This window comes from Erythranthe guttata, chromosome 5, assembly GCF_056151865.1.
Source record: "Erythranthe guttata isolate IM_541 chromosome 5, IM_541, whole genome shotgun sequence".
Taxonomy (NCBI): Eukaryota; Viridiplantae; Streptophyta; class Magnoliopsida; order Lamiales; family Phrymaceae; genus Erythranthe; species Erythranthe guttata.
The window spans coordinates 1823622-1846834 of record NC_142537.1 but is presented as its reverse complement, the minus strand read 5'-3'; the positions used below and the strand labels follow the sequence as shown (position 1 = coordinate 1846834).

At 37.7% G+C, this 23213-nt stretch overlaps 3 protein-coding genes and 1 long non-coding RNA gene across 4 annotated transcripts; 3 read left to right on the top strand and 1 right to left on the bottom strand.

The window, feature by feature from the left end:
- Positions 1 to 4408: 4408 nt before the first annotated feature.
- LOC105965946 (uncharacterized) lies at positions 4409 to 6860 on the bottom strand. The gene is made up of 5 exons (XM_088818230.1): positions 6812 to 6860; positions 6549 to 6646; positions 6157 to 6306; positions 5909 to 5993; positions 4409 to 5223 (listed from the first exon to the last, which is right to left on the bottom strand). Coding segments are annotated over exons 1-5 (687 nt in total). The 5' UTR covers positions 6814 to 6860; the 3' UTR covers positions 4409 to 4871.
- A 2050-nt stretch (positions 6861 to 8910) lies between these two features.
- LOC105966097 (geraniol 8-hydroxylase) lies at positions 8911 to 10729 on the top strand. The gene is made up of 2 exons (XM_012990644.2): positions 8911 to 9892; positions 9985 to 10729. Exons 1-2 carry the CDS (start codon positions 9005 to 9007, stop codon positions 10588 to 10590), a joined length of 1494 nt encoding a protein of 497 aa, XP_012846098.2. The 5' UTR covers positions 8911 to 9004; the 3' UTR covers positions 10591 to 10729.
- Positions 10730 to 10905: 176 nt separating this feature from the next.
- Positions 10906 to 13145, top strand: LOC148770398 (uncharacterized). The gene is made up of 3 exons (XR_016031344.1): positions 10906 to 11154; positions 11227 to 11282; positions 12800 to 13145. It is a non-coding gene; the product is annotated as an uncharacterized LOC148770398 (long non-coding RNA).
- A 5818-nt stretch (positions 13146 to 18963) lies between these two features.
- LOC148770397 (uncharacterized) lies at positions 18964 to 22365 on the top strand. The gene is made up of 2 exons (XM_088818298.1): positions 18964 to 19240; positions 19325 to 22365. The coding sequence occupies exons 1-2, from the start codon at positions 18964 to 18966 to the stop codon at positions 22363 to 22365; spliced, it is 3318 nt and encodes a 1105-aa protein (XP_088674424.1).
- Positions 22366 to 23213: the final 848 nt, after the last annotated feature.

The following is a 23213-nucleotide window of genomic DNA, read 5'->3' as shown; positions in this document are numbered from 1 at the left end:
AAATAAAATAAATAATAATAATAATAATAATAATAATAATAATAATAATAATAATAATAATAATAATAATAATAATAATAATAATAATAATGACAACTGTTGAAGTGGCTGAAAAGACAGATCCTCAGACATGAGTAGTGTTGAAGTTAATGGAGCAGCATTATTGTCTTTGAGACAACAACAAGACAACATTACAAAACAGAAATCTCATCTTCAACTCATCATCACCAACTATTTATTAATATATATATATATATATATATATATATATATATATATATATATATTGCTTCCTTCATTAATTAATAACGACTTTCATTTTATTTCTAATTATTATAAATTCAAAAAAAATCCATGTTCATTTAATTTAATTAATTACTATTTTTTTTATAACTATCCTACAAAAATACATTATATGTGGAGTTTCGCTGATATATATATATATATATATATATATATATATATATATATAGTGTGTTTGTGTGTGTGATATAGTAATAATAAGAAATACTCTATGGCTTTCAATGCAACTAAAAGCGCCCATCTTTTCAACGACATAAGCAAGAGTATGGATTTTCAATTTTGACAATTAGGCAAAAAAAATTTAATAATAATTAATAAAAATAATAATAAAAAAATAAAAAAAAATCATCGTGATGAGAGAGTAGTCTCCATTGTTGTTAAATGTGGACGCAGAAGGTACATAAAACTAAAGAATAGAGGCATCCAAAATAAGAAAATGTAGGCATACTTTTTTAGGTTCATAAAAAATAAATTATAAGAAAAAGTAATTAATGATATTCAAATATAAGGTGTGGATGTACGTAGCGCAGCTTTAAACGTGTCTAAATTAATAAATTGCGATGGCATCTTTGATCTTACATATAAATTATACCATGCGACCAAGACTAATTAACTCACTCTACTTACCTCTGTAGGCCGGTTGTCGTGTTTTTGCCAGCCATATATATATATATATATATATATATATATATATATATATATATATATACATTTTATATATAATATATATATAGATAGATATGTAGCTATTGGATTTCACACAGTAGAAGGTGTGGCTAGCTAGTTAAGTGTAGACTTTAAAATCATGCTGAAAAAGACCCCCCACTCCTCTAAATATATCCTCTTAAAACCCACCACTACAAGTCTTGTTCCTTTCACGAATAATCTCTCTTCAGATTTAGAGAGAGAGAGAGAGAGAGTAAAACAAGAAGGGGTTTCTGGTTTATAGTGTTACAACTTACATTAACTAACACAATGTTTTTTTTACCGAAAATTACTCCCTCCGTTCCTAAATAATCACTTTTCACTTTTCACATAACTTAAAAAACTCAATAAATATATCTTGATTTTAGAAAAATTATATAAAAATGACTAAAACAACCTTTAATATTTAATGATTTATAAGCTATGCTGCACGGACACTTCTAAAAGGTGAAGAGTCCCCGTATCCGATACCTAAACACTCGGACACACTCGGACACTTCTTGGACACCCGTGTCGGGCCGTGTCGTAATTTCGCTAAAAGTAGGACACCCGTGTCGGGCAGTGTCCACAATTTTAAAAAAGTTGGACACTTCTCTTACGTTTAAGAGAGAACCATAATAAAAAAAATGCACATTTTCTTTTCTCAGTAATTCACATTTCCTCTGTTTTCTTTGGGAGTTCACCCAAAACTCCAAAAGTCTAGCATGCGACTGCGACCAAGAGCATGAGCAACAAGGGCAAGCGGTTCTCTTATGCGATGACGACTTATACATATTGTTTACAATTTATAAATGCCCCCCTATATATTATTTATAAATACCCCTATATTTTTTATATTTACGCGTATCCCCCGCGTGTCCGTATCCTAGTTTTTTGGAAATGCCGTATCACCGTGTCCGTATCCACGTATCGCCGTGTCCACGTATCCGTGTCCGTGCAGCATAGTTTATAAGAGAAAATTAATGAATAGAGTTTCATTAATAAGGTTAAAATAGGAAAAATGCATTTAATGCAGTATTAGAAATCTAAAGTGACAGATAATATGGAACAAAAATATTTTTAAAAAGAAACAGTTATTGTGGAACAGAGAGAGTATATTGTAATTAATCATCCGGACAAATTATACACGTGTAAAATAATATATATATATATATATATATATATATATATATATATATATATGTATATATATATATATATATATGTATGTATGTATGTAAAATCTAATGCAAAATAATGTTGGTCCATAATATTATGATTAGGGCACTGAATAATGTATGGACAAAATTCGAGATATATATATATAAATACATTTATTCAGATGATATGTAATAAACAAGACAGGCTATATAGTAGTATAATGTAATTATGAATGGAGGGTTAGGATTAGAGTAGGGGTAACTAGGCTTTAATCGATGTTCATCTGTCTGCTTGCTGCAAACAGACTGAGTTGACCTGCCAATTAGAGTGCATTTTATTTTTTATTTTTTGTAATACCTCAATTTCATCTGCAGCTTTTGGCCGAAATTCATAACTTTAAACCTGAATAATAATCCATTATAAATTCAAATTAGATGTACAATTGATTGATAATTGACCGATTAATTAATGTTGCAGCGTTGAATTCTGAATTTCTTTTAGATTCGATTTGATTTCAATATCTCTGAAACTCGTGTGCAGGTTCCACTTTAACACGAGAAAAATCATTGAATCGCGCATGGTGATAACCTCATCATTTAATTTATTTGTCCCAAGAAATATATACTCATCATGGTCGGTTCTCAAAAATTAGGGCCTTAGTCGAGTTTTATGAATTTTTAAAAATGGGCACCTATTTAATTCATTCTAACGAGCACATTGAAAGCTAATTTTTTAACTAGTAGTTGAGAATTTTGCATAAAATATGACTAAAATATTCACGAAATCAAAGTATATCAAAAGTATACGAGGTTCTAGCAGAACCTCAAATCTTTTTGAAAATTGTCATGGAAATATTATTGAACTTGTAAATATATGTACCGTTTGTTTAAATATATATAGTAAAATAAAACATAGTTTTTTCAAACTTGCCAAGACTTTTTGAAGATAGCTGGAATTTTTTTTAAAATCTTGAATAGATAGAGTAATTCAATATCTAATTAATCATAATTGATCTAGGTCATTTTATCACATCAAATGCAAGAATAAGTGTAAAAGAATACAACAAATACTTAAACTATGTAAGGTAGTAAAGTTATGGTTATTCAAAATTTTGAACTATTTAAATATTTTAAATATCATTTAATGCCATGACTAGTACATATAAACGATAAAAATATTATTTGGAGGCTCCTAATTTTTTTCTAAAATCGGGGGCCGAAACGACCGCCTCTCTCTCCTATAGTCAGAACCGGTCATGAATATATTAATATTAGGCATTCTTGAATATATATCTAGTTTTTAATTGGCCCGTGATTTGCAGATTGTTGACTATGATTATTATTCATTGGTTGTTCGATATTATATTGAACTAAAAAATACACTACAAGGAAAAAATAGCATTAGTGATACCCCAATTGTGACAACCTTAAAACTTGTTACTCAATGCATATATTAAGTCAAAATTTAATATATTTAAACAAATTATGTTAAGAAAGCTTTTATTTTAATTCTCATATATTAATTTCCTAAGCAAAGCTTTTCAAAAACCTAACTCCTACGGTAGAAAAAAGGAAAATCTGTTTTTTTCTTTTAACAATTTCAGATTGTAAGAGCGAAAAATAGGATTTATAATAACATTCAATTTAGTTCGTATAATTTGTAAATATGAATAATCCTATATGTGTGCAGTACTGCGCCAAGCTGCCTCTCCGTTCCTGCCGATTCGAATATATGAATATGCAATTAATTAACCTAGCTAATTAATTGAAATATATAACCTAATTAAAATAAACTGATTGCCGAGTGTAATTCGTGTTTGTTAAAATCAGCAATAATGGTAGTTTTAATCAAATTTACAAAACAAAAATTTGAAAAAATCGATGGTTCACGTTGATTAAATCGATCGGTTCGAATATAGGTCCTAGAAGGAGATGATCTGCTCAAGATATATAATTTGCAGTTAAATATGTATGTATAACTCTTCACTTAATCTTCGAATTCCGAAGCATATACGTATAACTCTTGAATTAATCTTCCAAAAATTAAAACAAGAAAAACACTCGAACTAGGATTATTACTTGATCATGAACAAACAAGGATTACACACAACTATATAAAGGATTAATTCATTAATTACCATCATAGACAAAACTGCAAAATAGGGTTTTGCTACTCCCTGTCCAAACCTAACTCCTTGTCTGAGTGTCTGTGTAATATCTCGATTTATAATAACCACACATATTCCTTATTACACCCACAAGCAGAGAGATAGAGAGAGAGAGAGAGAGAGAGAGAGAGAGAGAGAGAGAGAGAGAGAGAGAGAGAGAGAGAGAGAGAGAGAGAGAGAGAGAGAGAGAGAGAGAGAGAGAGAGAGAGAGAGAGAGAGAGAGAGAGAGAGTAATGAATAATGATGAGTGAGTAGTACAGGAAGAATAGACAAGACCAAAAAACCCTCCAATCCCTTTAGTGGAAAAACCAAAAAATGTCTGAAATCCTCTTGCTAAACCTAACCTTTGTCAGTTTGTCTCGATCCTTCTTTTTCTCTTTCAGTTGTAATGGCCACTCGTACCATGATTATTATTATTAATCATAACACTTTTCTCCCAATCACACTCACCAAGATAACAAAATTAAAGAAATAGCGATAGATATAGAAATTGATTACTCAAATTAAATCTCAGATCCAAAATGTTATTACAATATTAATGCCACCCCTTTAATTTCTACCTCCGGAAACCACCACCGGCGCCGCCGCCGCCCACCGGTGCTCCAATGCAGGTTGTGTCGTTTTGTGCAGCAGCAGCCCCATAGGGTAGTACATGGCCGACATAGTAGCTGTTGTTGTTGTTGTTGTTGGCCGGTGGTAGGTATTGATGCGATGGAGAAGAGTGCATGTACGGCGGCGGCGGCGCCGCCTGGTGTGGCGGTGGTGGAATGTGGGGTGAAGTGGAAAACATTCTTGAAGGGTGGTGCATGGATCTGAAGGGCAATGAAGAATCACCCATATTGTTGTTGCTGTTGCTTGCCTGATGATGACTATTATACCCTCCATGTGGAAACTGTTGCCCACTAGTACTGCTATTATAAATTCAAATGAACATCATTAATTATTAGGGTAAATTCCACTTTACCCCCCTCGTACTCTACCCAAGAACCACTTTACCCCCTCGTACTCTCAATTTCATCGATTTACCCCCTTGTACTTGTACAATTTCCCAATACAGCCCTCTTCTTCAACTTTTGTCAATTTTGACTATGACGCCGTTTGGTCAACTCTGTAAATTACAAAATTGCCACTGACTATAACGCGTCGTTTCTCCTCCGTCAATATTGTCATTCCTTCTTCTCCCACCACTTCCCCTTCCAAGATATCCCCAAATTGAACCCCTAACTTAGTAAAAATCAAGACCCAAAAATTGATCGATTCCACCCAGTGCAAAGAAAAAAAATATATGAATGTGTGAAACTTTCTATTTTCTAATCACGAGAGTCAAAATCGAAAAAAATCAATATTTACGTCAATATTTTGACTCTTGACCAAATGGAGTCAGAGTCAAAATCGAAAAAAATTGACGAAGAGGGCTGTATTGGAAAATTGTACAAGTACAAGGGGGTAAATCGATGAAATTGAGAGTACGAGGGGGTAAAGTGGTTATTGGGCAGAGTACGAGGGGGTAAAGTGGAATTTACCCTAATTATTATTTTAATTCCCACCATATAATTATTTAAAATATAAAAAATGAGAAATGAAATTAAATACCTTGAAACATAACCTAAGTGAGCAGGAGCTAGGTCATTAGTGAAGACCAGTTGACGAGCCTTGTTCAGTGTTTCTGTCTCCCTCTCTGAGACAACATACCCATAAATTAAACATAAATTAAATAACTAAATAAATCAAATGAAACCATTAATTTCATGTAACTTCATTTTTTTTTGTGTGATTAATTAAAGAATTGTGAAATTTAAAAAAAAAAAAAAAAGGAGAGAGAGAAGTTAGGTTAAATTTGCCTTGGCGGTGGCGGTTCATGTGACCGCCGAGGGCTTGAGATTTGCAGAACTTGAGGGAACAAAATCTGCACTCGTACACTTTTGCGGCCTCATCTCTCCCTTCCTTTCCGCCGCCGCTTTTCTTTTTGCTGTACCCAACGCCGCCGCCGCCTGCAACCATATACACACACATATATATATATATATATGCCAATTAAAGCAACTTTGAAAAGACTAATCTTAAACCTAATATTCTAACCCTAGTGAATCGTCTAGCTATATAGTCTATGAATATTCCTTCATGTGACTCACTTCCATTTTTTACTAACTAGGGTTTCTCACTCAGGATATTTAATCCCCCCTTAATTGCTAATTAATTAATCTAGGAAAAATTAATAAATAATTAAATTTACCGGCAGATGAAGAACTGTCCCATGAAGTCTGTAAACCATCTGATCTTGTGTAGTCTTCCGGTAAGTTATTCAGGTCTAATGGATTCCCCTCTGATCTCCTGAATACAACAAAATTATAAAAAAAAAAAAAAAAAAAAAAAAAAAAAAAAATAAGTAACAAGAAGAAATCAAAATTAAAGAAGCGAAACATTTAAATTAGGATCATCAAAGATATATATATATTTATATAATAATATATGTAACGTTGTCTACTCTATACATACATGGGGTGAATAATTAATTGTTTGAGATGGAGAAGAAGAAGAAGGATATATATATATATATATGATGACTTGAGGTTATTAGGAGCTAGCTCATGAAATATATATTGAACTTGAACTGTTAAATAAGTATACTGTGCCTTATTAGCTTTCTCTCTCTAGAATTGAACAAGTTGTAAATATTTTCTCTCTCTCTCTCTCTCTCTCTCTCTCTCTCTCTCTCTCTCTCTCTCTCTCTCTCTCTCTCTCTCTCTCTCTCTCTCTCTCTCTCTCTCTCTCTCTCTCTCTCTCTCTCTCTCTCTCTCTCTCACTAGAATTGAAAGAACAGCAAAGGGACAGAGGGGGGGTCACGTGACTTTTAGTGAGGGGGGAGTACTGGAAGAGGAACTTTGTGTGCAGGTGCATGCTATTGTCATTTGGTTTCTTTGCTTTGAGTGAGTGTGACTTTAATTTGCCTTTTTTTTTTTCTAATTTACTATTAATTGTATATCAGATTCAGCCCTAAGAGTACCTAGGTTTGTTTACTGCCCTAGACCTAGTACTCTGCATTACACAACAACAATATGCCAATTACATTTACTCAACTCACCCATACACACACACACTCAGATTAATGTGTGTCTCTGTGTGTGTGTCTTTTTTTCTTGGAGAGATATATACTAGTTTCAGGGGGCCTGGTCACCATATATATATATATATAAATATATTGAAAAAAGTACTTTTGTTGATCTGTGAAATTAAATTGAATAAGATGGAACAATCTAATGTTTATGGGGAATGATCAGTGTGCAGAAGCAGAAAAATTGAGGAGCCTAATAATGAATGGAATTTAGAAATAATAAAATATGAATTACAAGGCATTTGGATTTGATGAATTTGGATTTGAAGAAAGATTCAAAATTGGCCCTAATATAATAACTAAAAAAATCAATTCAAAATACTGTTAAACTTTTATAAATTAATATAGTTGGAACTAACAAAATTCTTTAATTTAGCGAAATGTTAAGTTATCGAACCAATTATTTAGTAAAGAAATTATTATTTAAGCGATGGTCATTCATTTATCGAGGTACAGTTCTAATATAGGAGTTTGTTATTTAAAAAATATTATTAAATATTATGAATTGTTGGGCGTTCATTCAAAGATTGCATAATAGAAATAATGCATAAACTCGATAGTATTACTTATTACATAGCTTAAGGAATATACATAGAAATGAAATGAAAACAAAAGGAGGAATATAGGAGTTGGAATACGACTCCGCCTTTCAATTCAATATTCACATCAGAGATTCCGTAAAGAAACGCACCAGTACCACACTTCGAGAACCAATCTCCTAACTCACTCACTCATACTCTCGTTTTCAGCCACCTCTCGAAATGGAGAGTTGAATTAAGAAGCGAGATCTAATTTTGAAAACTTGAGGGACTTGTTATAAATTATAATAAATGAAGAAAGAAAAAACTATTCTTAAATAAATTTAATTTTTTTAGCAATGGACACTTTACAAATATTCCCACAATAAATAAAGATATCTCGTGTAATAATAATACTATCGTAATCTCTATAATTAATATAGTAGCTGGATTGAGACTGTTGATAATTAATAATATAATTTATTGTGTCTAATTAGTCATTATTGTTAATTATGAGTGATAGTTGACATATTTATATATATATATATATATATATATATATATATATATATATATATATATATATATAATATATATATATATATATATATATATATATATATATATATATATATATAAAGAAAATCAATGTAATCATGTGGATATGGGATGTAATACGTGTATTCCGTTTGATCTATAATTTAAAAAATAATACTTCAAAATAAATTACTTTTAACAAATTATGGCTGGGCTTTAAACTGGGCCGATTTAGAGTTAGCCGAAGCTAAATGGGCCTATTTACGGGCTTAACATAGTCCCCGTTTTTGACCAATTCGGGCCAAACGCGAAATTAATCCCGTCAAAACAAGATCCAGTCACCTAATAATATTTTAATAATTCAGGAAAAATTCAATTTTTTATTTTTTTCGAATTTAATAATGAACTCGCCAGCATGCAGTATTATTACCGCATATAGCATATCCAAATACAATTTATTTTAAACAAAAGACAAAATAAATATACTCTGCATCACATCTCCACACACCATTTTCTCTCGCCATGGATTTCGTCACCATTTCATTAGCCCTACTGTTTGCGCTGGCCGTAAGCTATGGCCTGAAAAAATTCGCCGGAGGCGGCGGCGGCAAAAACCTACCTCCGGGACCGAACCCACTGCCGCTCATCGGCAGCCTCCACTTGCTCGGCGACCAACCCCACAAATCACTCACTCGCCTCTCCAAGATTTACGGCCCAATCATGCACCTCCGCCTCGGCTTCGTACACACGGTGCTGGTTTCCTCCGCCGCCATGGCCAAGGAGGTTATGCAAAACCACGACCTCGTATTTTCCGGCAGGACTGTTCCCGACGCAATCCGGGCCCACGACCACTCCAGCTACTCCGTCATCTGGCTTCCGGTGGCGGCGAGGTGGCGCAGCCTCAGAAAAACCATAAACTCCAACATTTTCTCCGGCAACAGCCTTGAAGGAAACCGGCAACTCCGGCATAAGAAGGTGGAGGAGCTCATCGAATACTGCAGGACCAACAGTCAGTCCGGCACCGCCGTGGATGTGGGCGGCGCCGCCTTCAGGACATCGTTGAATATACTTTCGAACACGATTTTCTCTAGAGATTTGACCGATCCTTTCTCCGATTCCAGCAAGGAATTCAAGGAGCTGATATGGAATATGATGGTGGAGGCCGGAAAACCCAATCTGGTTGATTTTTTCCCTCTTCTTCGGAAATTTGATCTGCAAGGGATACGGCGGCGTATGACTGTTCATTTTGGGAAGGTAATCGATCTTTTCAGTGATTTGATCGATGAGAGGTTGGAAAAGATGAAATCCGGCGAATATGATCCCACCGGCGATGTGATTGACGTACTTCTCGCCGCCGGCGAGAAAAACCCGGAAGAGATTGATCGGATTCACATCGAACGCATGTGTTTGGTAACGATTAACGAACGTTTGTTCTTGATTCTAGTAACAGGAAATACATCAAACAGTTGGTGAGCATTGAGTTTTATAATTTTCTGTTGCAGGACTTATTCGCCGCCGGAACTGAAACAACTTCGAGCACGGTGGAGTGGGCTATGGCGGAGGCGCTGAAAAACCCAGAGACGATGAAGAGGGCCAAAGCCGAGCTGGCGGAAGTTATCGGCGCCGGAAAAATCGTAGACGAAGCGGACATACCGCGGCTGCCTTATCTGAGATGCATGCTGAAGGAAACCCTCAGAATCCACCCGCCGGCGCCGTTCCTGATTCCTCGCCGGGCGGAGCGAGACGTCGTCGTTTGCGGATACACGGTGCCGGAGAACTCACAGGTTTTCGTCAACTCCTGGGCGATCGGGAGAGACCCGGAAATCTGGGAGGACCCGTTGGTATTCAAACCGGAGAGGTTCCTGGAATCGGAAGTTGACTTCCGGGGAAGGGATTTCGAGCTGGTTCCGTTCGGCAGCGGGAGGAGGATTTGCCCTGGATTGCCGTTGGCCGCCAGGGTGTTGCCGGTGGTGGTGGGGTCTCTTTTGAATTCGTTCGATTGGAAAATTGAAGGTGGGGTTACGGCGGCGGAATTGAACATGTATGAGAAGTTTGGGATCACGTTGCAGAGGGCCCATCCCCTCCGAGCAGTGCCCGTTCCTCTGTAAGGCCGCCGGAATATTCGATTTGCAGTTAGAGCGGGCCCACATTTCCGGCGAACGGTCATCCCAATAAGTCAATGGCTCCATCTATCAAGAATATAATTTAATTGATATTGTCTAGTAATATAATCTTTCATTTTCTAATTTTACCTGCTCTGTAATAATTTAATTTAGGGGTCACTTTAATTATAATAAGGGGTCTTGAGATATGAATCCCTAGTGAAAAAAGTTATTAGATGTTACCCTCAAGCCCAATTAAACATTTGTTTTAAATCCTTTTATAAATTTCTATCCATACTACCCCTACACCCCACTAACGGCGTTAATGAATTAATTTGGGAAAAACAAATGAAATCCCATCAGTCTCGCCACGATAATTATCTCCTGCACACTAAAATACCCAATTTCCTCAATAATTATCCTACCTTTTTCTCCCGATTTCATTCGCCTAATCCCATCGTCGACGAAAACTTCTAGGCGACACCATCAATCGTAATCGAAAAAAGAGAAAAAATCTTTACCATCACCGCTCTGTTCTACTGCAGACGACTACGCCGACGAACCGAACAAGTGAGTTTTTTTTTTTTGGATTAACCGGCTCTAATTTGACTAAAGCTAAATTAGGGTTTCTATCGAATCCAGAATCGCAGCGGAGATGCGGATGAAAGCAAGGCAATATATTAAAGTATTAGACTCTGGTAAGAATCGCATTTATTTGCTAATTTGATAGAAATTTAAATGACAATATGGATGACCATAACTGTGTACAAAAATTGGTTGGATATTGTGTCAAAACAACATGTAGATGCATTCATCCAAATTAAAAAGAGCATTGCAGTAATAGAAAAGGTTAGGCATTAAGTTTAAGATGAATTTTGTAGTGTTAACAATTGATGTTATTTGGTTGGTTGGTTCAGGTTTACTAGTCGGGTATCTATGTATTTCTATAAATTATGTTGTTGTCCGTGCATTTATTGTTGTTTCTACTGTCTAACAATTGGAGTACATATGGGCGTCTTGTTCATTAAAGAGACAACAGACATTTTTAGGAATATTATGTGTGTGTAGATAATGTATGTCATAGACATGAGGAGAAGTATTGTAGAGTTTTTGCTAAATTGCAAGTTGGATTGAAATTTTACTCATTTTGTTTGGTCTTTTATATGCTTCTTTTTCTCCTATCTGCAATTGTATGTAATATATGTAGTTAACAGTAGACGCATTCCATAAGAAAATGAAATTCGAAATTCGTAGGTGAGATGCGGTCGAAATCGAAGCCTGATATAAACACATTACACGCTAGTAAGAAACACAATTTTGTGCTGCCGGTTTGATTCTATATTGTTAAATATTATGGGTAACTATAAGTGTTTACGAATTCTGTTTTTTAAAGAAACAAAATATGTCGGCAGAGTTTAAATTACATAGAGAACTATAGTCATTTTTTATTAAACATCTATGTTTGTATGATTTATATATGTTCCAAAGAAAATAACTTTGGTTAACTACAGATATTTGCTGTGTACATAACTTACTGAAAAAATGGTTGAACTGCCCAAATATTAAGGTTTACATACATATGTAGACATTTATGCTTATTGTACAATGATCTATGTTACATGATGACAGAACAAAGTGTTGAATCTCGCTCATAAACAACGAGACCAATGTGGATACAACTCTCCAGTAGTCCCCAATTTAGTGACCAACATGTTCTTCTCAGATTCTACAAAGGAGTTCATAAAATAGTGGATGTTCAAGTACTCGGACGACATACGACATAAACAATATGAAACAATATGATTGGCCTCGTGGCATAACTAAATTCTTGCACAAATCTATCCGAGATTTAGAACCTGCAAAAAATATCGGATGTGTACCTTTAATCATGGTAAACATTCATTAAGAAAATGTAGTAAATCATAGTCTTTTCATAGACAATCATAGTCCATTACTGTATACCATAGACAATCACTATCTTTTCATAGTGTTCTATAGTATAGGATAGACAATCATAGTCCATTACTGTATACCATAGACAATCACTATATTTTCATAGTGTTCTATAGTATACTATAGACAATCATAGTCCATTACTGTATAACATAGACAATCACTATCTTTTCTATTTAACAATCCACTTGCAACTTATGTCAGAAAACTGCTAATTGATGTTTAATCTGTAACTAACAATTGTTTCTTATTCTATTTGCAGTACTCGATATGCGAGCGTACCACGCTGCTCACCCCCATGAGACCAAATGCATTCCCCTTTATAGGAAATTGAATGCACCGGACCTAGCAAAGTTGTTGAAAACAAAAGTAAATGAGCACGTATTACCGACGACTAGAAATGTAACGGCAAAAAGAAAATGAGCATTTATTTCTAAGTGACCAGAGTATTGGATTCGAACAATGAAGAAGATAATGGTTCAAATATTGACCATAGAAGTGACAATAATGTCGTGTCTAACAAGTGTAATTTTGATAACAATGTTGTGTCTAAAGAGTGGGACAAGAAGTGACTGTTCTGATAATTTTACTCGAATTGTTTTCCATAATTTTCCAATTTTTTTAATCAATTATAATTATTCCTATGTTTGATAAAAAAATTATTAATTCAAGTTAATTCTCATTATTTTGACCAAATTTGTCAGCATAACATAACGAAAAGTATTCATTATCTATGACTGTCCACTATTACTATGGTTTACTAGACAATCATAGAAGAAACAATAAAATATGCACAACTCAAACTAGTTTGAGAACTACGTACAATAAAGCCAAACACATACAAACTCATAAAACCATTAGAAAATGCATACACCAAAAACATAAACTCATAAGTAATCCAATAGCAAGTAAATTTATCCGATTACAACATGTCAAACAAATCTGCTGCATCAATGGGAAACATAATAATTGTAAAAAAAAAAAAAAAAAAAAAAAAAAACAACTGAAAATACATATACAGATCTGGGAAAAAAATTATGCAACATAACATTAACAAAATACAAATAGTCCTTGTACATGGTTTCCTAGTTATGATTCTCAAGTTGGTTACACCGGCTACACTTCACTATCATGGACACACTCTCCCCCCTTGAAGGTTTCCTCTTCGTTTTTCATCCTACAACGTTTAGGCTGGTAGCCAGGAGGATTAATGACAGTTAAATGAAGGTTAACATCTGGTCTTGAGAAGCCTGACTTTGCTTATAAGACGAAACATCAAAGCCTGAAATTTACTGCATTCTACACGAATATATCATTAAGATAACCATACAATCATATCCTATGTTTATGTACAATCATCATCCTAAAAACACAATCACATAATTCTATTATGACTATGATATGCTATAAATCTAATATTATATTAAATGACTATGCAGTACTCTGTGATAACATAACAATCAATAGTATAAAAGCACAACTAAAATCCACAGCGAGATTGTCCATGTTCATTTTTCGACGATTTCTACAAACATCACTGATAAATAATTGAGTACTGTCATATAAAATAAGTTTACAGTCGGGAAAATATTTCTACCATTCTTTATATGCATATCATCAAAATCTTATATAAATATTAACAGCAATACAGAACAATAAAAATTGAACAAAAAATAATTCGTTTCACCTTAAGAAAAAAAAATGCAAAAACCTGGTTATTGATTCATGGCGAACGAAGTTGTTCTTGACAGATGAAATCTTCCAAAATTTTCTAATATACAGATGAATATTTGAGAATCAAAGTTTAAAAAAATAAGATATATTGCTAAAGATTGATACGAGATCGCTGATTATACGGGATGTGATAATTTCCAAACCCACGTAACTGTTAATTCACCTTCTGTCAAATTGAAGGGCATACTTGGGATAAAATAAAATAAAAGGCTGTATTTCCATTATATCACGAAATTAGGGATTTAGTTTAGAAAAAAATATTAGGGTTGTGTCCCATATCTAATTGGGTTTGGTTTGAGGGACTTCCATCATATTAACCCTTATAATTATTATATTAAAAAGAAGGGATAATTAGTGAAAACCCCCAATACATTTGAGTATATTATGATGGATATAATCTCATTTAGCATATTAGTGAAAACCCCCCAATTTCATATTTCAATTTAGCATAAATTCGAAGTTTAAATGGTGTGCCTATATTACCCTACTATTTTTCATCCACATTAAACCCTACATATTCTATGAACACGTCGTCCTCCCCATCAGCCGCCCAATAATCTATTCTCCTTCTCTTTCCTTCCGCTCGCCATTAAACCTCTACCACTCTTTTGCTCCTCAAAAACCAACCGTCCCGACTTCGTATCTCGTCGGAGTTGAACGACACATAGTGGAAGTACATCTATGTTACGTCGAAGGGGAAGAGTTAGATCCACGTTCAGTGCCCCACTCCTCTGAACCTTTGTCGCGAATTTTGCGTGAGCGATGAAAATCACAACTTTTCCGCTGGGGTTTACATCGATGACGACTATGGTTTTACTGATTATTGTAGCAACGGCGGATCCTATCAATTTCAGTGAATGGAGAGAAAATAATGGCAGAAGTCATAGGTTTGGAAATCAATTTTTAATTACCATCCTTCCAACAAGAATTAAAAAATAAGTGGTTGCGATAGAGGGTTTTTATTATTTTAGTTTTTTTATTTTTATTTTTTATTCTTGAAGCTTACTGTTGTTGATTTTGAATTTGGAATCGTGAGAGGATATTTGAATTGGTGTAACTAGACATGGTGGGTTCCCGATCGGTGTCCGATGTGGCCTCGTCTTTCATCCGCAGTCATAATCGTCTGATCCGTCGTGGATTCGGGTATATGGTGTTTTCATACGTGGCATCATTCTTCATCTGCTGCCATAAATCGCCGCCCTCCATTCGTGGATTGTGGAAGAAGATGTTTTTGTGGTTATATTCGCTCGATTTTATAGTAATTTTCTTGAATACAGTTGTTTTCGATTACGTAGTTGTTTTGGATTAAGTAGTTAATTTAATCAAAATATAGTTGTTTTCGATTACGTAGTAGTTTTGGATAATTTATTAGTTGATTTTCGACAATTTTATAGTTGATTTCGAGAATTTGTGTTGACTGTAATTTTTTAAAGTTGATTTGTAGTAGTTTCATTTTTGGTAAATTTACTATTGAAAACAACTATTTTTAATTAGTTGTTTTATAGTTTTTTCATAGTTGATTATGGAAAAAAAAAAAAAACATAGTTGACTTCAATAAAAATAGTAGATGTAGTAATTTTGTATTTGATTATGGGGAAAAAAGCTTAAAAAAAGTTTTGAAAATAAAATTATATATATATATATCAACTACGAGAAAACTAAAAATTACAAAACAAATAGTTAATAAAAAATAATTTATTATTCATATTTTCAATAAATGAATAAAAATGGAAATTAAAATTACATAAGAGAAATAATTAGAAAAAATAAAAAAATCCATCAGCGTATTAGTAGGAAATGCCTCAATGGGAAGTTAATAGTGAATAGGGCATATTTGGAGTAAAGGAAGAGTTGGATTTATCACTAATATGCCTATTGGCCCAGCCCAATAGACCCATATTTACTGGGCCACATGCCCAAATTAATAGCTATTTATACGAAGGCCCAATCACACCCAAAGAAGGTTGGGTCCGATAAATTGATATCGGCCCAATCAATAAAGTATAAATACAACTTAAATTCATTTAATAAAGGTACGTTATTATTATTCCATCAATTCTTCTATTCGAATTCTCTCCACAATTACCAACTATCTTCACGTCTGATTTGAGCGTCGGAGGGGTTTCCGCCGGATCAACCCCCGGCTTAGATTACGTGTTTTCTGTTCGCAGGATCCTAGAGTAAATTAAAGTTCTCAGGACTATCTAGCTCGTGAGCACGTGACCTACTTTGCTCTCCCAGCTTCAACACACTAGGTGAGTTATTTTTTACGTCATCATTTTGGCGCCGTCTGTGGGAATGCAGACCAGATCACGTAGCCAGCAAGATCCTCCTGAGTCCACTCGGAGAGAGAATGACACAGCTAACAACCTCCCAGTTCGGGGAGGCTCTGGCTTGCCACCTCCTCCACTTGCTCCGGATCCACCACGCGAGGTTCAGGTGATCCCCCCTCGGGACCCACCACTCGCCGATCCTCCACTACAGGCTCCATCTCTACCTGCTTCTCGAACGGTTCAAATAACCGAGGAGGCACTCCAACGAATGATAACAGAAGTTTCTACTCGCGCCGCCACTGATGCGGTGGCACAATACATCGCCACGATGGCAGCAACCGCTCCCCCCGCGATCCCAGCTAACGCTCCCCCCGTGATCCCAGCTAATGCTCCACCCGCAATGCCACCCAGGGTACAGCAACTAGCCCAGAACAATGACGATCGGATAAGTGTATCCTCATCCACCTCAGATCCAAGATCCCGGATGCAGCTATCTGTTGGGTTTCGGGCACGTGTACGCAGCGGAAAAGGCGGCGCGGTGGTGGCCGCGGGGAGAGTGGCCGAGAGAGAGAGAGTGTGTCGGCTAGGGTTAGGGTTTTTTCTCACTTATGTGCAAGACCTATAAATCTTGTATTTATAGTGTCTTGCATAAAACCCTAGCGGGCTTAAGTTGGACCGGGCCCAACAGCTTAAGTTCGCTAGTACTTTTACTTGCTCGTTTCTCTCAATCCAATGACCGAAAAATTGCAACGATTACATTTTCGGAATCATTATAAAATCCTCGTCATTACGAGTGTCAACTCTCATTTTCCAACTTTCTAAAAGTGGAAACCCTAGTTCAGTGCACTTTCTAAATTTGGAAACTTCCCGATTTAGAAAGTCCACTACAACGCTCGCCTATTCTTTTCCTTTTCTTATTCTCATTCGTAATTCCAAATTACGAACGTTGGACTCAATCGTATTGACTTCCAATCATGCAAAGATAAACTATTTTATCTCTGACCGTTTATTCAAAGATCTCATGTGCACGAGCAGTGTGACCCTCGATGGTTCAGGTGTAAGCTAGCCGTGGGCCCACAACTCTTTGTGGTCAAAACTCGTCCCTTAGAGTTACGATTAAGATGAAGCTTGTTTCACCTTAATCACCCAACGAATCAAGATTGGCGTCTAGCAACTACGCGTCATGATTCCCTAGATACAAATGAAGTGCCTGCAAGAACCTTCAGATATAGTTAACGTACAGTACGGTCCCTTCGATACATATGTCCCGATCGAACTAGAGGCATTGGTTCATCGAGACCTCTTTATATGTTCGATGACGGTGCGATCGTTCCAAGTGTTGTAATCGTCACGTGCATGACTTAGAGAATCGAATTCTCTAATCATCACTTAGTCAGCTCTGGCCAGAGACTTAGAATGATTACAAACTTTCAGAACACACAGGACATCCAAGACTATTCTAGCGATCGAATCCCCGACTACAATGCACAAACCTCCCACTAGATTTCGGACTGCACGAACACTGGCCCTTGGGATGGTCCTCGGTGGAACTCAGGGACAGGTCACGATACAGCTGGTCCTCTAGTGAAGTCACGGTGATGTCTAGGTCATAAGGACTAATGGTGTACAACTATACCATAGATATCTCTACTCGATTATTAGGAACCACTTAGAGATTTCTAGGGTGAGGGAGTTCAGTGAACTCGTCAAATTACGAGCACCCACTTATGCATGCCGATATCACAATACCGTTTACTGATGAGATGCAGTACACATACACTAAGTGCTAGTCTTAATGGGAAAGGCCGATATCCTCATTAGTGGCGTAACCCTTCGACTAGGAACACGTTTAACAGTTATAATACTTAAGTAAATATCTCACGATCCTAACGATCAATTACTAGTACTTGTAATAACTGTAAGGACTATATCTATGCTTGTGACAAAGGGACTAAGATATAGAATGCCAAGGTGTTTTATCATTAATACGAATAAAGGTTCGTTTATAATAATAAATACGAAAGACCACAGCCACATGTTGGCTTGTTGGTCACCTACTCTAACACTATCTACCAATCACAGGGAGCCACAACCCATACAACAACGCCACCATTCACTCCAACGGGGTGATGCGTCTCTACGAAGAGCTCATATCTTTAATGAAGGGGAAGACGAGATAAATAGTAGAGTATCTCGCCAAAACCAGTTCCCCAGATTGAACAACCCAATTGACGGAAGAGCACCAGTCCCAACAAGGCGCAGTCCTTTCACCCTGAACATCCTCAACGAGGTATTGCCTCAAGGAGTGAAAGTATCAGGCTTACCTCAGTTCGAAGGAACTACCGACCCGCAGGAACACATAGAGAAGTTCCACGCTATGGCAGATTTATATGGCCCAACAGATGCAGCAATGTGAAAGATGTTCCGCACCACTCTTTCCAAGAGAGCCATGAATTGGTTCAATGCTTTGCCCACAGGATCAATTGACACTTTCGCTCAGTTATCATTGCGCTTCACCAACCAATTCGCCATCAATAAGCAATATGCTAAAACACCAACACATCTCTTCTCTATCGTACAGAGAGACAATGAAACACTCCGCAACTACATCAGGCGTTTCGTGGAGGCTGTTCATGAAGTTCCCAGTGTAGGACAAGATATGCTTTCAGGGATTATGCAGCAAAACCTGAAGTCGGGTAGGTTCAAAGAATCTATCGCATGAAGACCTCCTGGCAACTTAGATGAGTTGTTAAATCGAGCTGAAAAATACATACGCATAGAGGAAGCTTCTGCCAATGCTCCTCCCAAGAGTAAGAGAGAAGATGACCGCCCGGATATTAGGAGACGAGATGATCGACGTCCTCCACCCCCGCCTCAAGGCCAATCATCTTCAACTTATAATCGATTCACTCCACTCAATACTCGCCTCACTGAAATACTTCATGTGATTGAACAAAAAGGTCTGGCAGAGCCTCCACGCCCAATGCAACCCAATGCGAAACGAGAAAGATCGGATCGCTATTGTCGATTCCACAAAGATAAAGGGCATACTACCGAGGAATGTGCCCAACTCAAATTGGCGATTGAGAGGTTGATCAAGCAAGGCTACTTGAGCGAATACATTGATAAGCCTCGAAATAAGCGCCGCGATGATCTTCCACGCCGAGATAACAATAGAGATCAACAGCAACGACGAGAGGAGGGGGGTCATCGGCGCGACCCAGATAACAATGATAACCAACCCACCCGAGGAATCATCTCCTTTATCTCCGGAGGACCGGCAGGTGGCGACTCACAAAATGCGAGACGCACCCTCGCTCGATCAGCACGTATGAATCAAGAACATGCTTCTCCATCCGCATCCGTCTATCAAATACGAAGACCTGATCATGGCATAGTCTTCAACTCCTCGGACCTTGAACGTCCAGATGAAGATCATGTCGATGCGTTGGTGATAACAGCAACGGTGGCCAACTTCATAGTTAAAAAGATATTAGTGGACGGTGGGAGCTCAGCCGACATTATGTATCTCCACACATTCAAGCAGCTAGGCATAGATAACGCCCGGCTCAGTCCCATCACTGCAACACTGAAAGGATTCACGGGAGAAGGTGTTTTATCCATGGGGGAAGTAGAGTTACCCATCTCCTTAGGGGAAAATCCTTGTCGAGTAACGAAAATGATAAAATTCCTTATCGTCGACAAACCATCCCCTTATAACATCATCGTGGGAAGGCCCGCGATCCATACATTCAAGTCTGTGCCTTCATCTTACCACCAAAAGTGGAAATTCCCCACTCCTTATGGGATGGGAGAGGTACTTAGAGATAGGCGTCTCGATCGAGAATGTTATGCAAGAGCTCTACGTGAACCATCTAAGAGACCTAATCCTTTAGGGAAAGGAGACGACACCCCGAGACAAGATAAGCGAAAATGGGTCAACGCGGTCATCGAAGCTGATAAAGAAATCCTAATCAGCGTACCCGACGACACCGCCAAGCTAGCCGCAGTTGAAGAACTAAAATCAGTAGAACTCATACCCGGAGATAATTCTAAGCTTCTCCGCATCGGCTCTGATCTAGATCAAGAAGTGGAGAATCAGCTAGTTAACTTCCTTAGACACAATGGGGACGTTTTTGCTTGGAAAGCTCAGGATGTGACGGGAATTCCTCCCAAAGTAGCATTGCATCGACTAAACGTTGACAAAAGATTGAAACCGGTCAAGCAACGTAAAAGGACTTTCGGTCCTCAGCGCAACAAACATATCAAAGAGGAAGTGGCAAAACTCTTAGATGCAGGCCACATCAGATCGGTTCAGTATCCCGAGTGGTTATCCAATGTGGTATTAGTACCTAAACCCGGAGGCAAGTGGAGGCTATGTGTAGACTTCACCGACCTCAACAAGGCATGCCCGAAAGATCCATTTCCCTTACCAAGGATCGACCAGCTCATAGACTCAACCTCAGGGTGCGAACTTCTCAGCTTCCTCGATGCATATCAAGGATACAATCAAATATTGCTCGCCCCAGAAGACCAAGAGAGAGCTAGTTTCATCACAGACCAAGGCATCTACTGCTATCGAGTCATGCCGTTCGGTCTCAAGAATGCAGGAGCTACTTACCAACGCCTAGTAAACACGATGTTCGCGGACTTGATTGGTAAAAACATGGAAGTATACATTGATGACATGCTCGTCAAGAGTATTAAAGTCGCGGATCACCTAACTGATTTAAGTCAATGCTTCTCCATCTTACGTAAATACAAGATGAAGCTCAATCCCCAAAAATGTTCGTTCGGAGTTCGAGGCGGAAAATTCTTAGGGTACATGATATCACAACGGGGAATTGAAGCCAACCCAGCAAAGATTGAAGCTATCACCTCCATGGCCCCTCCCACTTCGATTAAGAAGGTTCAGCAACTTAAAGGTTGTTTGGCAGCCCTAAACCGATTTATATCCCGATCAGCTGATAAGGGTCTTCCTTTCTTCAAGATACTAAGAGGTGGGAAAAAGTTTGAGTGGAATGAGGACTGCCAAAAAGCTTTCACAGAATTGAAAGCATATCTCACTTCCCCACCTCTACCCACGAAGCCCCAGCCAGGAGATACTCTCTTCCTATATTTGGCTATTTCTGCTGATGCCATTAGCGCAGTGCTCATTCGGGATGGTGAAAAAGGTCATCAACCGATATATTACATAAGCCGAGCTCTCCAAGGCCCAGAGCACCGTTACACCAATATGGAGAAACTTGCTCTTGCCCTCATGAATGCAGCCAGAAAGTTACGTCCGTACTTCCAGTCGCACCAAGTGATTGTTCTCACCAACTATCCCCTTAAACAAATATTGAGAAGTCCCGAGACTTCCGGACGATTAGCTAAATGGGCTATAGAGCTAAGTGAATATGGGGTTGAGTTCAAACCACGCCCAGCCATCAAAGCTCAAATCCTAGCAGACTTTGTAGTAGAGATGACTACAACGGAGGAGAGCACCTCCATACCCACTTGGGCCATCAATGTCGATGGATCATCTACCGCTACAGGAGGAGGCGCGGGTATTGTATTAACAAGCCCAGATGGAGATGAATTCGAGTATGCTCAACGGTTTGATTTCAAAGCCTCCAATAATGAAGCCGAATATGAAGCTTTGATCGCTGGTATCCGCCTCGCTTTGGCAGCTGGAGCTCGCAAACTCATAGTACACAGCGACTCCCAGTTAGTGGTCAACCAAGTCCTTGGGAACTATGAAGCCAAAGAAGAATCTATGGCAAAGTACCTTGCTCTTGCACTTACCCTCCTCTCTCAAAATTGGATAGCTACGAGATAAAGCAAGTACCGAGAGCCAACAATATTGATGCAGACAAGTTAGCTAGACTTGGTAGTTCCATGGCAAGCATTGGAAGCCGGAAAATTACCCTCCTCACGTCTTCCCAACCAGAAATAGTCTCCACCAACGGAGTGAATTGCGCTGAAGAGAGCGAACCCTGTTGGATCACCCCCATTACGAACTATCTCAAAAGCGGGGAACTTCCGACTGACATCGCCCAAGCGAAGAAAATAAAGGTAAGGGCGGCCCGTTTTCTAATGATAGGTGAAGATCTCTACAAGCGAGGGTTCTCCTTCCCCTATCTTAAATGCCTTAACCCATCAGCAGCAGACTATGTGCTTCGGGAAGTACATGAAGGCATTTGTGGTAATCATTTAAGTGGAAAAAACTTAGCTCTCAAAATATTGAGACAAGGTTACTATTGGCCCACCATGCATGAAGATGCGAAAAAACTAGTGCGGAGATGCAAGCCTTGCCAAGAACACGCTAACATCCTTCATCTCCCAGCAGCACTGATGCAACCGATTGACAGTCCCATACCTTTCGCTCAATGGGGAGTTGACTTGGTTGGTCCTTTTCCACCAGCAACAGGAGGACGCAAGTTCCTCATTGTAGCTGTAGACTACTTCACCAAGTGGGTAGAAGCAGAACCTTTAGCTCGCATTCGAGAAGAAGACGTCATCCAATTCCTTTGGAAGAACATCGTGTGCCGCTTCGGCATTCCCCGTTCCATTATTTCGGACAATGGAACACAATTTTGTGGAGACAAAGTCAAGAGTTGGTGCCTTGGCTTATCTATTAAGCAATTCTTCACTTCGGTTGCTAACCCCCAAGCAAATGGTCAAACG